Here is a 17038-nt window from a genome sequence, read left to right on the forward strand (position 1 = left end):
TAACTGACCAAATCGTGACATAAGTGCAAACCCTCTATTTTAAAACCGTCAAACTCACCAAGAACTTCACGTGTTTAGGCCAAAATGTGAGCCAGAAAGTCCTCTTCCTGAAGGTACTCTTTTGTTTATTCCTCATCTTACAAAATGATGGTAAATTTGATCTGTTTTATGTATATAAACACATTTGTAAACGGTCGTCGCTTTGCAACTGGACAAGTACTACGTTTACCATATTAGCATATCGACCTGTGATTGGTCGTCATTTTCTGCATTGCGACACTTTAAATTTTTACTAGTTTCCTCTATTTAACTTACAATAATAAAATACTACAAAAATAAAATCCTTAGAATCCATTAAAAAGGTATGCAACCAGGTGGACAGGTAACAAGCTATATTCTACAAAATAAATAAATAGTTTATAAAAATGAATACATTTTTGTCTAAATAAAGCTTTTTGTCCACATACAGTATCAGTACTTAAGAGTCCATACACTAAATGAAATATTTTTTTTTTAAATCATATAATGTTAACATTATAAAGTCATGTGGAATCATGCCTGTGATTTTCAAATGGACAAGAAAACAGACTGTACACAAAACTCTGTTAAAACATTTTATATAATAGTCATACAATTTATATAAAAGAAACTTGAGCTGACAAAGAACCTTCAACATCGGAATGAAGGAGGAAACCATAATCTAGATTGTCACACATTTCAAAGCTTTTTTTTTTCTGTTATAACACTGTTTGACTCATTCCTCTGCATCCTTCCACTCACAATCCATCTAGTTTATGAAGAAAATCAACCGTGTGCTTCTGTTATAAGACAGTTGTGTGCAATTCTTGCTCTGGTGATGATAATGTCCATGAGCTGATATGTACAAAGACTGTTTTCTACTGTAAATCACACACTCATAGGCACAAACATCAGGACTTGGTTAAAAAAAACATCGGCCGGTGTGGCCCAGACTTATCTTCACATCTTCAGACTTTCATTACACTCCAATACAAACATACAAACATATACTGATGTAATCTAACAAACTCTGAAAATCCAGAACAAGGCACTGGACACGGTGGAGAAACTGGCACATTGTGGACAAAGGCAAACAGACAAACGGTGGTTTACATTTTCATTTTGAATTTGTTTTGGAAAGTTTCGAACTGGCAATATATTAAAAAACCATCTTCGCTGAAAGCTCTTTTGAAGCAAAATAGAATCAAAGCAAAGGAACACTCTTGCTAACATCCCCCAAAAGCATGTTTAGAAAACTGTTTTTTTAAAAAAAAAGAATCGATATTCAACCAGTGCAAATTATTAAAAGGATGTCACAAGGAAAGAAAAAAAGAAGACAGCCCTGGTGAGAAAAAACAGCATATGTTGTTAGGTATATTTTGATGCTGGGATACTTTGCTGGTTTATGCTGGACCATCTTAAACCAGCATCAAAACATACCTACCAGCATATGCTGTTTTTTTCACCAGGGAGGGAACGTTATTATAGTCCTAGATTAATTTTTTAAATCAATAGTTCACCCCATACTCACAATTCTGTCATTATTTACTTCCTCTCACGTTACTTCAAACCCCTATGCTGTTTTTCTGTTCATGGGACACAAAAGAAAAAGCCTTTTGAAGCAAAACAAAAGTTTTGTGTGAGGAAAAGACTAAATTATCAATATTCACTGATAAACTTCCCTTCAGTGAGCTGTTGACTGCTGGGACTGGAGTTCAGAGTTACTGAATCTGGTTCTTTTTGAAGACATTCAGTTCTAGAGTTCAAATCACTGACACAATGATTCAGAACCAACAGCTCACTAAGGGGAAAAATTAATTTAATTTTGGCCTCTATCTCATATAAAGCTTTTGTATGATTTCAGAAGGCTTGGAATACAGTATGTAGCTCTTTTAGAGGTATTTCTTTGTCATTTTTGGAGCTCGACAGAACTGTTGGTGTATGCTAAGAGCCACATAAAGATTCTTCAATAATTTACTTCTGTGTTCCACAAACATTAGTAGAATTATAATCTAGGGGTGAGCTATTGCTTTAAACACCCATTTATTCCCATACATAAGTGCATACAATTGTAGTACCATTGTTAACTAAATGTTAATAAATATCGGCTTGAGAACATCCTGGTTCACATAACATAACATGCCATGCCCTGTCACTACAATCTAAATTCAACCTGAATAGAAGTATTATTTGAACACTGTCTCTGTCTGAGAAGGAATCGAGTGAAAGCATCACTCTCCAAAAGCGTCAGATGTAAGTTTAGACCATCAAGGCCTAGAAATCTACTTATCTCAAAGGAATAAAAATGCTTGTTTTCACAATATAAATCTCCAAGTGCCTTCTATTCGAAACATGTCAAATACAAGGTGTAAAGTACAACGGATATACGATTGGGAAATGTAGAACTTGCATTGAATTTTTTATCACATTACACTGGGTTTCATGGACTTTCAGTCTAACTTGTCTTAAGGCTGAAATACAATACACAACTTTTCAAATCTGAACAGACATCATACACTTGCTAATGCTTACAGAGCAAAACTGGGCATCATACAGTACATTAAACGACTGAGGATCACACACTATTAGACTTTCAAGTCGTTACGAACACAACAAATGTTTGAGTTGCTGCTAGAGGATGCACAACAATACGTAAAATCTGTCAACTCATATCAAAAGTACAGCTCTAGCTTTTGGCAACTATGTTCACTTGTCCAGAATGTAAGTCTGGGAGAAAGTTGTGTAGTGTACTCCAGCCTTTACTTACTAAAATAAATACTGGGGTTGGTAACAGTAACGCCAATTCCCCTTTTGGTCGAACAATGTGATTTCTTGTTTCCTGATTGGTCTAACAGTGACAGCATGGGTGAAATGAGGGCGATTTCCACAGGTTTTTTGCTTTCAAAAGACACACCACACTGCACATCATCCTTCAAGTGTGAGAACTTAAGTCAGTCAACATTTGGCAATCTATCATCAATCAACCTGTGTTAAAGTGATTAAAATGGCTTTCGAAAAAATCTCCTGTGCAAACAAGTGTGGCAGAACAAAAGCGTACCAAGTGTGCTATATGTCATAATCTCTTGTTATAGAGGCTGTGCTCCATAATCAAAAATCTGTACAACTTCTGTAAGTTTTATGACAATATGTGCTTTGAAAACTATGACCGGCACCTCTAAAGAAAGCCGGGGTCAAAATGTCTCTGAGTCCGAGTCGTTTTCTGTGGTCGTGCCCTCGCTGGAGGGGTCCCTTGGACTTCGGGGACTCTTGGCCTGGCGGGGCAGAGATTTCAGCAGGGCGCCTGGGGAAGGGGCTCCAGAGCTGCAAGGGGAGGAGAAAGGCATCATGGTAGCCAGAATGAGAGCCAGGCAGTCAGCCACTTCCCTGCTGGGAGCGCAAGCCAGAGCAGGGGTGAGACCTGCGGGGAAAGACAGCCAAAGAGCGAGAGAGACAGGAAAAGGGGACAGGAAAGCAGAAAGAGGTAAAAGGAGGGACGGAGCAGTTGAAGAAAAGGACAGAGATGGGGAGGTGATGGACGAAAAGCGGCATTCCATTAGTGCCCCGCTAGATACGCAGCCAAACACGCGGTTGGGGGCAAAAGGGGACACGCATGACACTGTCAAAGCTTTGAACACACAGCCACTGCTTTGGCAAAAGCCTCTATGCCACTAACAAAAGAAGAATGATATAGAGACAGATAGATAGAGAGATGCACATACACTGACAATCTATGCGTAAATCGAATCTGCAAAGATTTTAGTTACAGGAAGACGCACCATTCTCATCTAGTACTTGAACACTGGCCCCACGAGAGAGCAGCTCTTGCACTGTCTGCTTCATCCCGCTGCGAGCAGCCAAATGGAGAGGTCTGAGGAAGTGAAGGAGAAACAAGTGAGCATCAGTTGCTTGTTAAATAATGTACAAGAGCACAGCGCTAGCAAAGTCAAGGTCATAGGTTCAAATCCCAGGGAATCCCACTTCCAGAACGAAAATTTTCGGATAATTTACTGACCCCCATGTCATCCAATATGTCCATGTCTTTCTTCGGTTGCAAAGAAATTAAGTTTTCTGAGGAAAACATTCCAGGATTTTTCTCTATATAATGGACTTCAATGGTGAAGGTAGAAGATCCAAATTTCAGTTTCAATGCAGCTTCAAAGGCCTCTACACGATTCCTGCCAAGGAATAAGGGTCTTATCTAACAAACCGATTGGTAATTTTCTTTAAAAAATACAAATTTCTATACTTTTTTAACCACAAATGCTCATCTTGCACTAGCTCTACAATGCACATGCGCATCTGTACGCATTGCGTAATCACGTTGGGAAAAGTCACACGCGGTTAGTTTTTTCCTCCACATTCAAAATCATCCAACATTGTTGTTTTACCTTTTTTTGTAAAGGGTGTTTGACATTCTTTGCATGTTCCCTTTGTAAACACTGGGTCGTTACTTCCGTCTACAACACACGTGCGTGATTACATAAAGCGTGAGATCAAGCTAGTGCAAGACAAGCATTTGTGGTTAAAAGGTGTATTTGTTTTTTTCTTAGAAATGACTGACTGTTTTGCTTGATAAGACTCTTATTCCTCAACTGGGATCATGTAGAGCCCTTTGAAGCTGCATTGGAACTGCAGTTTGGACCTTCAACCCACTGAAGTCCACTGTATGGAGAAAAATCCTGGAATGTTTTCCTCAAATACCTTAATTTCGTTTTAAAGAAATAAAGACATGAACATCTTAGAGGACATGGGGGTGAATAAATCAGAATCAGAAAATTTTAATTCTGGAAGTAAACTACTCCTTTAAATGCAGTGCAATGCAGTTTTTTTTATAAAAGCATCTGCTAAATGGATAAATGCAATACATATACTGTAATGTGAAGGGGAACTCACGTTTGCAGTGCAGCGTTTGTAGCGACGACGGCAGAGTCTGGAAGTTTTCCAAGAATAAGCAATGCACATTCCTCCATTCCCTGAATAGAGAGCAAGCAGTCTTTAGAAGACTTCAGGTAACAGATTAATAATGCATTCAAAAGTACTTTTTGCAATTATCGAGACTGATGACCATGGCATGCAATTGGCTATACTTACATTACTGCAGGCTAGATGCAGTGCTGTATTGCCCTTCTGGTCAGTCAGACTAAGGTTCACATTGGCACTAGTAAGTAGAGCTTCTGTTTAAAACACATGCCACATTTTGCATAAGTGCATTTAGTTGAGTCTTTTTTCATACTTCAATTATACAAATGAGTATGGGCATAATGCAAAAGGGATGAAAAAATGTAAATACTTACCTACAACCTCGACTTTTCCTTTCTCTGCTGCCATAATCAAAGCACTGCGCCCTGATAGGTCAACCTCATCCACAGATGCATTATGGGACAGGAGTAGCTGAACACAGTCAACATGGCCAGTGAATGCAGCTGCATGGAGAGGTGTCCTGATAAATAGAGACAGCATTTTTTTAATAAATTGTTTTACTGATAACTCTGAAAACAATGCTATTGTTGAACACTAAAGAAAACTGAATTCAGTTGTCTGTTTCTTTGGACTATCTTAATCTTTCCTAGACAAATCTATAATGCCAAGGTGTATTTTAATGGATGTATGAAGTCGATTCCTCTCAAGTTCTCAAATGTGTCTGTGTAGTTTGACAACCAGAAAGTGTCCAAATATTTTTATCTTATATATTTTTAACAGTGTATACAGTTGAAGTCAAAAGTCTACATACACCTTGCAGAATCTGCTAAATGTTTATTATTTTACCAAAATTTTACCCACAAATTATTTGGTTTTTCAGCATTTTTGTGTATTTGAACCCTGTCCAACAATTACTGTATAATTTTGAGATCAGTCTTTTCACACTTCTTTTCAAACACTCACTCATGCTTCACAAGAAAACACGATGCATTAAGAGCCAGTGGGTGAAAACTTTTTAAATTTGAACAAGGGTTATTTAACTAAAATTTAACTAAAATAAGAAGAATGTATGCATTATCATTCTGTTCAAAAGTTTACACCCCCGGCTCGTAATGCATCATGTTTCCTTCACAGTTTAAAATGTGTTTTATTTTTTCATATTTTTACTTCAGGTAAAAATCTGTTATATTATATTACATCTAATACTGTCTTGTCTCTCTTCACATATGCCAAACTAACCTGTCCTTGGAGTCTTTGCAGGTTACAATCTTTGATCCCATGGCTTCTAATAAAAGGTTGGCACAGGTCTCATGATCATTGACCCTGCAGAAAAGAGGATTCAAAAACAGACAAGTTGAAAATACAGAAAAAAATGTTAAAGAAGAGATAAAGAAAGCAGACATACACAGCACAATGCAGTGGGGTGAAGGGGTTCCCATCAAAGTGACGAAAGTCTCTTTGTTCCAGTAGGACCTCCACACAACCCTCGTGACCTATAACATACACACACAATGCTAGTCCACTACACTTCACAAAAGCTACATTCAGTTTACTGATAAATAAAAGCATTTTTTAAGCTCATAATGGAGACTGTTAAAACACACCATAGTAACAAGCCCAGTGTAAGGGAGTGTATCCCTGGTTGTCTCGCAGTGCGGGTATCGGGGGTTCGGAACACGCAATATTGAGCAATTCGCTCAACCAGGACGCGTGACCCCTCGCCGCAGCCAGGTGAATGGCCGTCCGACCCCTGGAGTCCCCCTGCAGCACGGATGCCTCCAGCTCCAACAGGGACTGAACACATTCCTCCTGTCCACACAAGAGCTGAGAGACAAAGACAGAATTTTTAAAAAAATGTCCTTGTACTTGCACTTGAATGCGGTTGACAAGACTAACTCACCCCCAGGTGCAGAGCAGTCAGACCATGATGATCAGCCAAGTCCACACTTGCCTCACGCTCCAACAGAAGAGACACAGCATCCACATGACCCCCCATTACTGCCAGCATTAGAGGGGTTCTGCAAACACAAACGCACATAGAACAAATACTATCCATTAAAGAGATAGTCATGATACTCTTGTGAAAGCATGCCAAAGACTGACACAGAAGAGAAGAAATTGTTGAATAAAGTCTTTTTTTGCGCACAAAAGGTATTCTTGTGGCATCGTAAAATTACGGTTGAATCACTGATGTCACATGGACTATTTTAACTATTTCCTAACTATTTTCTGGGCCTTGAACATGTCAGTTGCGTTGCTATCTACGCAGGGTCAAAAAGCTCTTGGATTTCTTCAAAGACATCTTAATTTGTGCTCTAATCATGAACGAAGGTCTTACGGATTTGAGCAACATTGATGACAGAATTTTTATTTTTGGGTGAACTATGCCTTTAATGCACTCTCAAGTGCAAGAATCTTATTAATTGAGTTTAGATGGTTTCAATTAACTTTCAATCAATCAATAATGTTTCCATATGTCCATTTTTCTCTTAGTTTGGGCAAAATTATTTGGGTATAATACTGCTTTTAAATAATGTACTGTATAAGAATTAGTATATTAGTATGCTCTCTTTCAGCTTGCTCCCTTGATCAGGGGTGGCCACAGCGGAGTGATCAGTGTGTTAGTATGCTATGTGTTCAAAATTTGACTTTTGCAAATTTAATTCTTTATTTAAGCTTGCCGAGCTACAACACCCATAAATGACAGTATCAAAACTGTTGAGACGTGACGGCACACTCATTCCACTCCAAAAATCACTGCGACATTATAATGAAAGACTGTGTCAGTTATTAAATGAAATACTCACTGTCCCTGAGAGTCCGCTGTGTCTACCAAATCTGCATTATCAGAGTCTTCCAGCAGGAGGCGCACACACGATGTATGACCATTCATTACTGAACACAAACAGAGTGTATTATATACTGCATAAAAATGCACAACTGTATAATTTCCACTGCACGGACATGTAATACCTGCAAGGTGGATAGGTGTACGTCCTCGGACAGTATCTTTGCTTCTCGGTGAGGCTCCGTGGTTCAGAAGTGTGAGAGCACAGTCAGTGTGGCCCCTGAGGGCAGCAAGCGCCAGCGGAGTCCGACCCACCTCATCTCCCTGATCCACCTCACAGTGACCCTCCAAGAGCACTTCTAGAGCCTGTGCGTGACCATGGTACGCCTGGACTCAAACATATACATATATACAGTTGTAAGACCAACTGTCTGAAAATGAATTTCACATATGTGACCCTGAACTGCAAAACCAGTCATAAGGTAAATGTCATAATTTTTTTTTAATTGGCAGAGATACAACTACTAGAAAATCTGGAATCTGAAGATGCAAAAAAATCTAAGCATTGAGAAAATCACCTTTAAAGTTGTCCAAATGAAGTTCTTAGCAATGCATATTACTAATCAAAAATTAAGTTTTGATAAATTTACGGTAGGAAATTTACAAAATATCTTTATGTAACATGATCTTTACTTAATATCCTAATGATTTTTGGCATAAAAGAAAAACACAGTGTATTTTTGGCTATTGCTACAAATATACCTGTGATTTTGTGATCACATATTTCAGTGATGTTACGGCCTGTCTTTAGCAATTAAACCTTGTAAGATTTTCAAAAAAACATGCAAGCTGCTTTCCTATGCAAAAGCTAAGGTAAGGATGAGGTGAAGATAAGGTGCCCTCAATCGTAGCTAAGGTGTTATGACTTGTTTTTAGCATGTGGTTATGTGGCTGTTAGGGTGTGGTTGTAAGTTGTTAGGTGTAAGCTCAGACTCACGGCGAGATGCAACGGGCTTCTGGTTTGATCGTTCTCCATCTCATCTTGATGGTTCTCATCTCTGTCCAAAAGCTGAATCAGAACAAACAGCTGTTCTCATTAACAAGCTATCCTGAATTAAACTGGAACACATTCATTCTTGCACTACAGACATATGCACTGCACCAACAGGTGGCGTACAACAGATTCAACCGACTGCAGTCATTAGCAAGCATTTCATTTTACAACACATGAAACCACAAACTGTACTAAATTCATTTGCATGTTAGGTTACACATTTAAATCTATAGTTGTGACTGTAGAGTACAGATGGAGGAAGAAATGCCTTGATGCACACACTGAACATGTTTGTATCCTCACCAGTTTCAAACAATGTCTGTGGCCGTACGCTGCAGCATAATGAACGGCACTGTAGCCTTGTTTATCTTTAAGTGACGGGGCAGCACCGTGCTGCAACAGGAACTCAAGACACCTGCACACACATATTTTCATACAATAAAAAATTAAACCATAACAAGTACAAAAAATGATGTATGTGCACTACTGTGAAAGTGGAGATAGGGAAAATACATTTAGGTTATTCAGACATGAAAATGATGAGGTTACAGATGCACACAGACATAAACACCTAATGTTTTGGCATCAGAGCAGCACACATGGAAACAGTATGAGTGACGGTGAGACATGGACGGGGGACACAGAGATGAAGTTGAGCAAACGTGGGTCGTTCTGCTCTTTAACTCCAGAGAACTCACAGAGCTGCCTCCTTCTCCCTTTCAGCTTGAACTCCGTCACTCTCTGGTTCCAGGACCACACGCCGCCTACAGAGAAATCACACACACCTCACAAATCCTATACAAAGATACTTTTTATTCAACCATAAATGTAACTTCTTTTTTTTTTAAAGAATTAAAAAGAAAAAACATTGTCATTAATTAAATGTATAATATAATAATGAGCAAATATACACTACCAGTCAAATGTTTTTGAACAGTAAGGTTTTTAAAGTTTTTTTTTTTTTTTTATAGAAGTCTCTTCTGCTCACCAAGCCTGCATTTATTTGACCCAAAGTACAGCAAAACAGTAACATTTTGAAATATTTTTACTATTTAAAATAACTTTTCTATTTGAATATATTTTAAAATGTAATTTATTCCTGTGATTTCAAAGCTGAATTTTAGTCACAGTCACATGATCCTTCAGAAAACATTCTAATATTCTGGTTTGCTGCTCAAAAAACATTTTTAATCATTATTATTATTATTATTATTATTATTATGTTGAAAACAGCTGAGTATAATTTTTTCAGGCTTCTTTGATGAATACAAAGTTCAGAAGAACAGCATCCATTTATCTAAAATAGAAACATATAACAACATAATTACTTTTGATCAATCTAAAGCATCCTTGCTAAATAAAAGTATTAATTTCTATAAAAAAATATATACTCAAAGCCTTTGAATGGTCATCAAATGATTCATCAAAGAATCCTGAAAAAAACATACTCAACTCATGTACTCAATAATAATAATGTTTATTGAACAGCTAATCAACATATTAGAATGATTGCTGAAGGATCATGTGACACTGAAGACTGGAGTAATAGTGCTGAAAATTTAGCATTGATCACAGGGCTGAATTACACTTTAAAATATATTCAAATAAATGCAGGCTTAGTGAGCAGAAGAGGCTTTTTTAAAACATTAAAAATACCTGGTAGTGTATAAAAAAAACATTAATATGTTTGTGCAGTAAGTCTGTAGTATTTCTGTATTAAAAAAGAAATTATTTAAAATGTCACTATAGTACTATGACAGAAACTATGGTTACCAACTCATTTATAAAATTAGTGAAGTAAGGTGTTTCTGTATGCCATTTCAAGCTGACGTCAAACCCCTGTCTTTGCACATAAACTACCCCAATGTCATGAGACTTAAAAATAGCCTGTGGTTTCCATGGTAACAGATATATGTGTTAGTGTAGCTGCTAGCAGTCTCTGGAGATGGGGACTGGCACTGCACTCGATTTCACCTGCTGTAGGACTACAGCTGCTCTTGTCTAAATCGCTTAATCGGGTTAAACGTGCATTTACAATGGTCAATTTCATGTTGTTTGGCCACAACTAGCTCCATTTCTGCACAGTAAACTATTCATGTGACGGTATTTTGACCTCCCAGAGTTTTTTAACTAAAGTATTCTGCAAAATACTTTAGTTAAAAATTCCTCAACTGTCATGTAAAACATGACCTTTTTACCTTGTCAAAAACAGGTCTGTTCACACAGTGACCCGTTTCAGTGCATGTCTCTTTAAATGATAATGAGCTGCTGCTCGCCCCGCCCCTCTCTTCCACTTTTGTGTATTCGGTGGCGTATTACCATCAAAAACAAAACTAATCCACTGTTCTCAGTCAATCTGATGTCAGGAGAAAATGAAGGATCTTGTGTTCACTTTTACATCCAACTACAAAACACCTGCACTGCTTACGAGACATTGTTGTCGCTACGCGGAGAATATGACAGACAGTGTACAACTGTCTGTGGGCTGAAATATGCTAATACAGGACAGTCTGTCAGTGGTCGTGGGTGGGGCCTGAGCAGTATGATGTCATATTGCTCAGAAAATCAAAACGGTTTGATACTTGAGACCCTTTAGGTTTTTAGGGGATTAAAAACAAGGACTGAATATATTTTCATCATTGTAGGGCAGTTGTGTCCACACGTTGCTAAGACATATTTACAGAATAAGCACCATGTAAAGGCAAATTTGGCTTCCAATGTCCCCTTTAAGCTTCACAAAGAATGGAGGAGGAAATCACATTATTTTACAAAAGCGCAACATTTCGTTGTTATTGTGAGTGCACACAATTAAACGTCGAGTCTTTACAGATTCAAAAGATGTATCCTTCTTATCTGTATGACCGAAAATGATGGGGTATTTTAAGAGCAAGTGCCGCACCGGCGCCTTTATCTGTCACGCAGTGAGCACACTACTATTCAGCTTCCACACTCTGCACACACACTCCAATAGAGCATATTTTTCTGGGTTAACATTAGATTGAGCAACCAAATAAAGTTGCTACTACATACATCTTTCAGATGAAAAGCTATATTTGAGGTCATTGAATGATAGGTGAGCGTTTGGATGTCCTGTCCTATGTACTATATTACCACATAGACTAGCCGTTAACAATCTGTCCATCACTGTCACTTCCTGTTGATTTTTTTTCTGCGACTAAGCGACTAATACATTTTTGGTCAACCAAGCCTCTTCTCGTGGACTAACAGTTAGTTGACTTTTAGGGGGCAGCCCTAAAAATAACAGATGTTGCTGTTTGTGTAAATGCTGTATACCTCCTGTCAAGGTCAGAAGCAGCAGCGTAGTGCACAGCAGAGCGCCCCCACTGGTCAGTGGCATTAATGCAGGTACCGCAGGACACCAAAGTTTCCAGGCACTGAAAGTGTCGACTAGCTGCCGCATAGTGGAGAGGGGTCCTGCCACCACACAAAACAAACAAAAAGAGGGGGAAAAATAAATTGACAAAACTTAAAAAGTTTCAGAGTACAAACAAATGAATACAGTAGGAATGGTTTCAATTAGGGTTTGAGTTAAGTTTAGCACAAAATACTAATTTTCATGAAAATTTACTTCATGCAAACTTGTGAAACTAGTAAAAACTAGTGAGTAGTGAGATTACTGATAAAGAAATGTATAATATATGAAAATTAAATGTATTATATATTTGCAAATTTACCATCCTGCAAAAGGGTGACATATCGTTTTCTATTAAGCTAATATTTTAAAAGCTTAAAAATTAAACGCAAAATTAAAACATTATTTTGTCTAAATGCTTAAAAAAATCACTTATTAACTGAATGCACTGAACAACACAGATATGTATGTTGTCTATGCAAACGATTCAGTACTGAATGTTTATTTGCACAAATCCAGCTGAGGATCACAGGCATGAAAAGGAAATGAGGAGTTATCCTGCTTTCACCAAGAACTCACCTTCCATGTTTGTCCCTGCGGTTATGATCGGCTCCACTGCTGAGCAACAGCTTCACACATTCCACATTACTGACAGAAACAAAGAGAATTAGCTTTGCCATGAGCTGGTATGCAGATAAACAACATGTCAGACAATACCGGTATTTATCTGAACAATGGATTATGTGGTATGGGATACATAATTGGCTATGTATTTGGGTAAATATAACTTAATGACTTGCCAAATTTGGATCACACTGCATGCAATATAACTGCAGTTATAATGGTCCAATCAGAAAAAGACTTTACATCATATCATTTCTCTACAATGTGTATGCACACATAAAAGATATGGTTCGATTAAAGGCTGACTTTAGCTAAGGTAAATTTATTATATGATTTTATAGGATGTTTTGAAATATGTTTTTGAAAAGTATGCTTAGTCAACACCAGCACAAAACTATCTGATCAGACACATTTTTTTCCACAGTCAAACAGGCAAAATCTATTTCTGCAAAACAGACAGACTCACCCGCCTGCAGCCGCGGCATGCAGACATGTCCTCCCCAGGTTGTCTGGCGTATCGATTTGAAAGCCTGCAGACAGGACCGAGTCATTACTGAGAGGGCACATTATGCTATACCTCCGTCCTGTAGAGGGATGGAAGCATTGGGAGGAAGGATGCAGTGCATGGAAGAGGAAAGTGCCCCCACACCCAAACGCAGACAGCCACAGTGTCAGACACGGGAGGAAAAGAAGTCCAAAAAAGAGAGAGTGTGAGAGAAAGAGAGACAGAGAGAAAGGATGTTAGTGCAGGAAAAACAAAGACAGTGCACACAGGAAAGACAACCACACATCAAAGACAAACACACATCGCTCACAGAGGTGAGAATACAAATGTGTGTATTCAAGAAAATTTTTCAAAAGTACAGATATAGCATCTACAGTCTAATACAACAAACCCACAATCAAGAGACAGAGTTAAGAAAACACACATATATGGGCATGCCAAACTTAAGCATAAAGACATGAGGAAAATTCATGCCCGTCAATTCAGAGACAAAAGATCAGAGTTAACATAATAAACCTAATTACAGAAGGAATAGTTGTGAAACATTCCCTCTACGTAAACAGCCATTTATGAAACTGGTTGTCTGAGTCATATCAATATGAAGGATATCTCATGATTCAGTACTTTTCCCCTCCTCATCTCAGTATACACAACAACCAAAAGTATGTGGACCATACCAAATGCTTACTTAATATTTAATTTCAAAACCATGGGCATCAATAGGGAGTTTGTTTTTCCTTTGTTATGGTAATACCTTCCAGATTTCTGAGAAGGTTTTTCACTAGATGATGGCTGCAGGGATTTTCTGCCATTTAGACACAAGAGAATCAGTAAGGTCGAGAACTGTTGATTTACAAAACAAGTAAATCACTCAGTGTGGATATGAAACAAAGTCATTATTTTTGTTTTCTACAAAAAGTATTCTCATAGCTTCATAAAATGACTGATGAACCACTGATGTCACATGGACTATTTTATCAATGTCCTTACTACCTTTCTGAGCCTTAAACGTGTCAGTTGCGTTGCTGTCTATGCAGGGTCAGAAAGCTCTAAGATTTCATCAAAAATATCTTAATTTGTGTTCCGAAGATGAACAAAGGTCTTTCAGGTTTGGAACAATGTGAGGGTGAGTAATTACTGACAGAATTTTTGGATGAACTATTCCTTTAATGAGGAGAAGTAAAAGAAATGAGATCATGAAACATCCAGAGCCATATTCAATGAGCGCCATGTCATAATTTTTTTGTATTTAGCAAAAAATAGTTTTAAATGCCAGGTTTTTTTCAGGTAGTGCAACCGTAGCTTGATTGGGTGGTTTAGTTGATACCTGAGGAGAGAAGCTTCCGGCAGCAGTCGGCATGAGCATTCAGAGCGGCCAGATGCAAAGGAAACATGCCATGAACTCCTCTTCTGCAAAGAAAGAAAGAGCATATCAGAGACAACAAGCAATGATGGTTTACCAAGATTTTTAATAAAAATCCAAAAACGGAGTCAAACCTGGTGCAGTCAGCTCCACTTGTAATTAGAGTGTTTATTAAAAGTTCATGGCCGTATCGAGCAGCGACATGCAGCGGAGTATTTCCATCCTTATCGACACAGTCGATCTCTCCACCTGTATCAGAAACACACACTTGTACTCTCAGTGTACATGCAAATCAGTTGCTGGCTAGCTGGCTACAAACAGCTTTACCGTTTTGGATAAGCGTCTGGGAGCGTGTGAATCGTCCATGAACTGCCGTCAGGTGAAGAGGGCTTTTCCCATCACGACTCTGCGGAAACATCAGGAAATGTTTACTAGCAAAAAGCACACAGGATTTGGACTCTCCGACCATATTTGGTCCTAGATGGACATACCTGGACGTTGACGTCAGCTCCGCTGTTAACCAGAAACTCCAGACACAGGGCACCATGAGTGGACGCAGCAGCAAAGTGCAGAGGTGTGAAGCCCTTGTTATTCGGCTGACTGACATTAGCACCGTAGTCGATCAGCTCGCTGACCACTGCATCTTGTCCATTAAAACAGGCCACATGCAGCGCTGTGTTCCCAAAGGCATTGGCTTCATCTATCTATGAGTAATGCATGCAATATAATAGTCAGCTCAAACTACATGTTCTTCCCATGACCCAATGCTCAAAAGTTTACATACACCTTGCAGAATCTGATTTAGTACTGACCTGAATAAGATATTTCACGTGAAAGATGTTTACATATAATCCACAAGAGAAAATTATAGTTGAATTTATAAAAATGACCTCGTTCAAAAGTTTCTTTATACAGTGTTATTACCTGAATGATCCACAGCTGTGTTTTTTTGTTTATTGATAGTTGTTCATGAGTCCCTGAACAGTTAAACTGCCAGCTGTTCTTCTGAAAAATCCTTCAGGCCCCAAAAATGTGTTGTTTTTCAGCATTTTTATGTATTTGAAGCCATGTTCAATGGTATGATTTTGAGATCCATCTTTTCACACTGCAACTACTACAGAAGGTTCAAACGCTTACTTATACTTCACAAGGAATCACGATGCATTAAGAGCCAGGGGTGAAAACTTTTGAACCGAATGAAGATGTGTATATCAGGGTAAATTTGACTTATTTTGTCTTCTGGGAAACATGAAAGTATCTTCTGTAGCTTCTGAGGGGCATTGCTAAATGAAAAAAATATGATATTTAAACAAAATAAGAAAATTGTACTCAGCTTCATTCTGTTCAAAAGTTTACACCTCTCACATTTTTACAAATTCAACTATTATTTTCTCTTGTGAACTATATGTAAACGTCTTCTATGTGAAATATCTTATTCAGGTCAGTACTAAATAAAAAATAACATGCATTTTGTATGATCCCTCTTATTTTGGTAAAATAATTAACATTTTTCAGATTCTGCAAGGTGTATGTACACTTTTGACCTCAACTCAATCTATTTGCATTCCAGATACCTCTACAGCCAGGCTGAGCAGGTGTTTCACTACAGCGATCTGACCGTTGGAAGCAGCAGCGTGTAGAGGAGTGTATCCTCTCTTGTCCTTGCAGCTGATCTCAGCCCCTTGACTCACCAGTAAACATACTACATCTAAGTGACCTGCAGGAGCATAGAGAGAAGCTCAGGAACACATAAACACAGATATAGAAGATTAAATGAATAGTTCACCTAAAAATGTTACAAAACCCATATGAATGGCTTCTGTAGAACACAACAGATGTTTTCCAGAATGTTGAATCTTGTCCATAAAACAAAATCACCAATCAAATGAAACTAGTATTACCAAAACTAAAAAGAGATGACGTAGAAGCTGTTTCTGAGGGTGGCATTTAGATATCAGTGATATTCATAGACATTCATTAAAAAGATTCATTCAAAACAGCTGATTCATTCTAAATGGCTGATTCATTCAGAAACAAAGCATATGAGGTATTCACTCAAATGATTCATTGATAACAATTACATTTTTTTTTTGCATTAAAATGGAAGACAACAGTGTGAACAACAGTTTTTTTGTGTTCTACTGATAAAGACAGAGAGCATACACGTCACAGTTTTATAGCATCATTCCCTCACCCATATATGCTGCCCAGTGCAGTGCACGACAGTCTTTCTTGTCAAAGGCATTGATGTTGGCACCCTTGGCCAGGAGAAGGCTAACCATCTGAAGAGAGAAAGGGGAAAGTGAGTAACAGTGATAAGCAAGAGGTAGAGAAATGAAGGAGAGAACGCTTGTGTTAGTCTCAATAGGCAGTAAAGCATGAGTCAATAATGC

At 38.1% G+C, this 17038-nt stretch overlaps 1 protein-coding gene across 3 annotated transcripts in view; it reads right to left on the reverse strand.

Moving 5' to 3' along the window:
* Window positions 1-601: 601 nt before the first annotated feature.
* The window catches only part of ankrd44 (ankyrin repeat domain 44), a 30984-nt gene continuing 14547 nt past the window's right edge, over window positions 602-17038 (reverse strand). The window contains exons 6-28 of one of the 3 annotated variants that reach the window (XM_051119212.1): window positions 16840-16927; window positions 16220-16362; window positions 15137-15349; window positions 14973-15051; window positions 14780-14894; window positions 14610-14692; window positions 13244-13361; window positions 12733-12801; window positions 12075-12215; window positions 9479-9544; window positions 9084-9195; window positions 8724-8795; window positions 7912-8113; window positions 7746-7833; window positions 6839-6956; window positions 6543-6762; window positions 6344-6431; window positions 6178-6261; window positions 5313-5458; window positions 5110-5192; window positions 4912-4991; window positions 3795-3886; window positions 602-3436 (exon numbers count right to left, since the gene is read on the reverse strand). In XM_051119212.1, the coding sequence (XP_050975169.1) occupies window positions 3210-3436; window positions 3795-3886; window positions 4912-4991; window positions 5110-5192; window positions 5313-5458; window positions 6178-6261; window positions 6344-6431; window positions 6543-6762; window positions 6839-6956; window positions 7746-7833; window positions 7912-8113; window positions 8724-8795; window positions 9084-9195; window positions 9479-9544; window positions 12075-12215; window positions 12733-12801; window positions 13244-13361; window positions 14610-14692; window positions 14780-14894; window positions 14973-15051; window positions 15137-15349; window positions 16220-16362; window positions 16840-16927 (2727 nt within the window). In that variant the 3' untranslated portion in view covers window positions 602-3209. The remainder of the gene's footprint in view (window positions 3437-3794; window positions 3887-4911; window positions 4992-5109; window positions 5193-5312; window positions 5459-6177; window positions 6262-6343; window positions 6432-6542; window positions 6763-6838; window positions 6957-7745; window positions 7834-7911; window positions 8114-8723; window positions 8796-9083; window positions 9196-9478; window positions 9545-12074; window positions 12216-12732; window positions 12802-13243; window positions 13362-14609; window positions 14693-14779; window positions 14895-14972; window positions 15052-15136; window positions 15350-16219; window positions 16363-16839; window positions 16928-17038) is intronic. The other 2 variants (XM_051119213.1, XM_051119214.1) reach the window with 2 other exon arrangements.

The sequence above is a fragment of the Labeo rohita genome, chromosome 9 (genome assembly GCF_022985175.1).
Source record: "Labeo rohita strain BAU-BD-2019 chromosome 9, IGBB_LRoh.1.0, whole genome shotgun sequence".
NCBI classification, from domain to species: domain Eukaryota; kingdom Metazoa; phylum Chordata; class Actinopteri; order Cypriniformes; family Cyprinidae; genus Labeo; species Labeo rohita.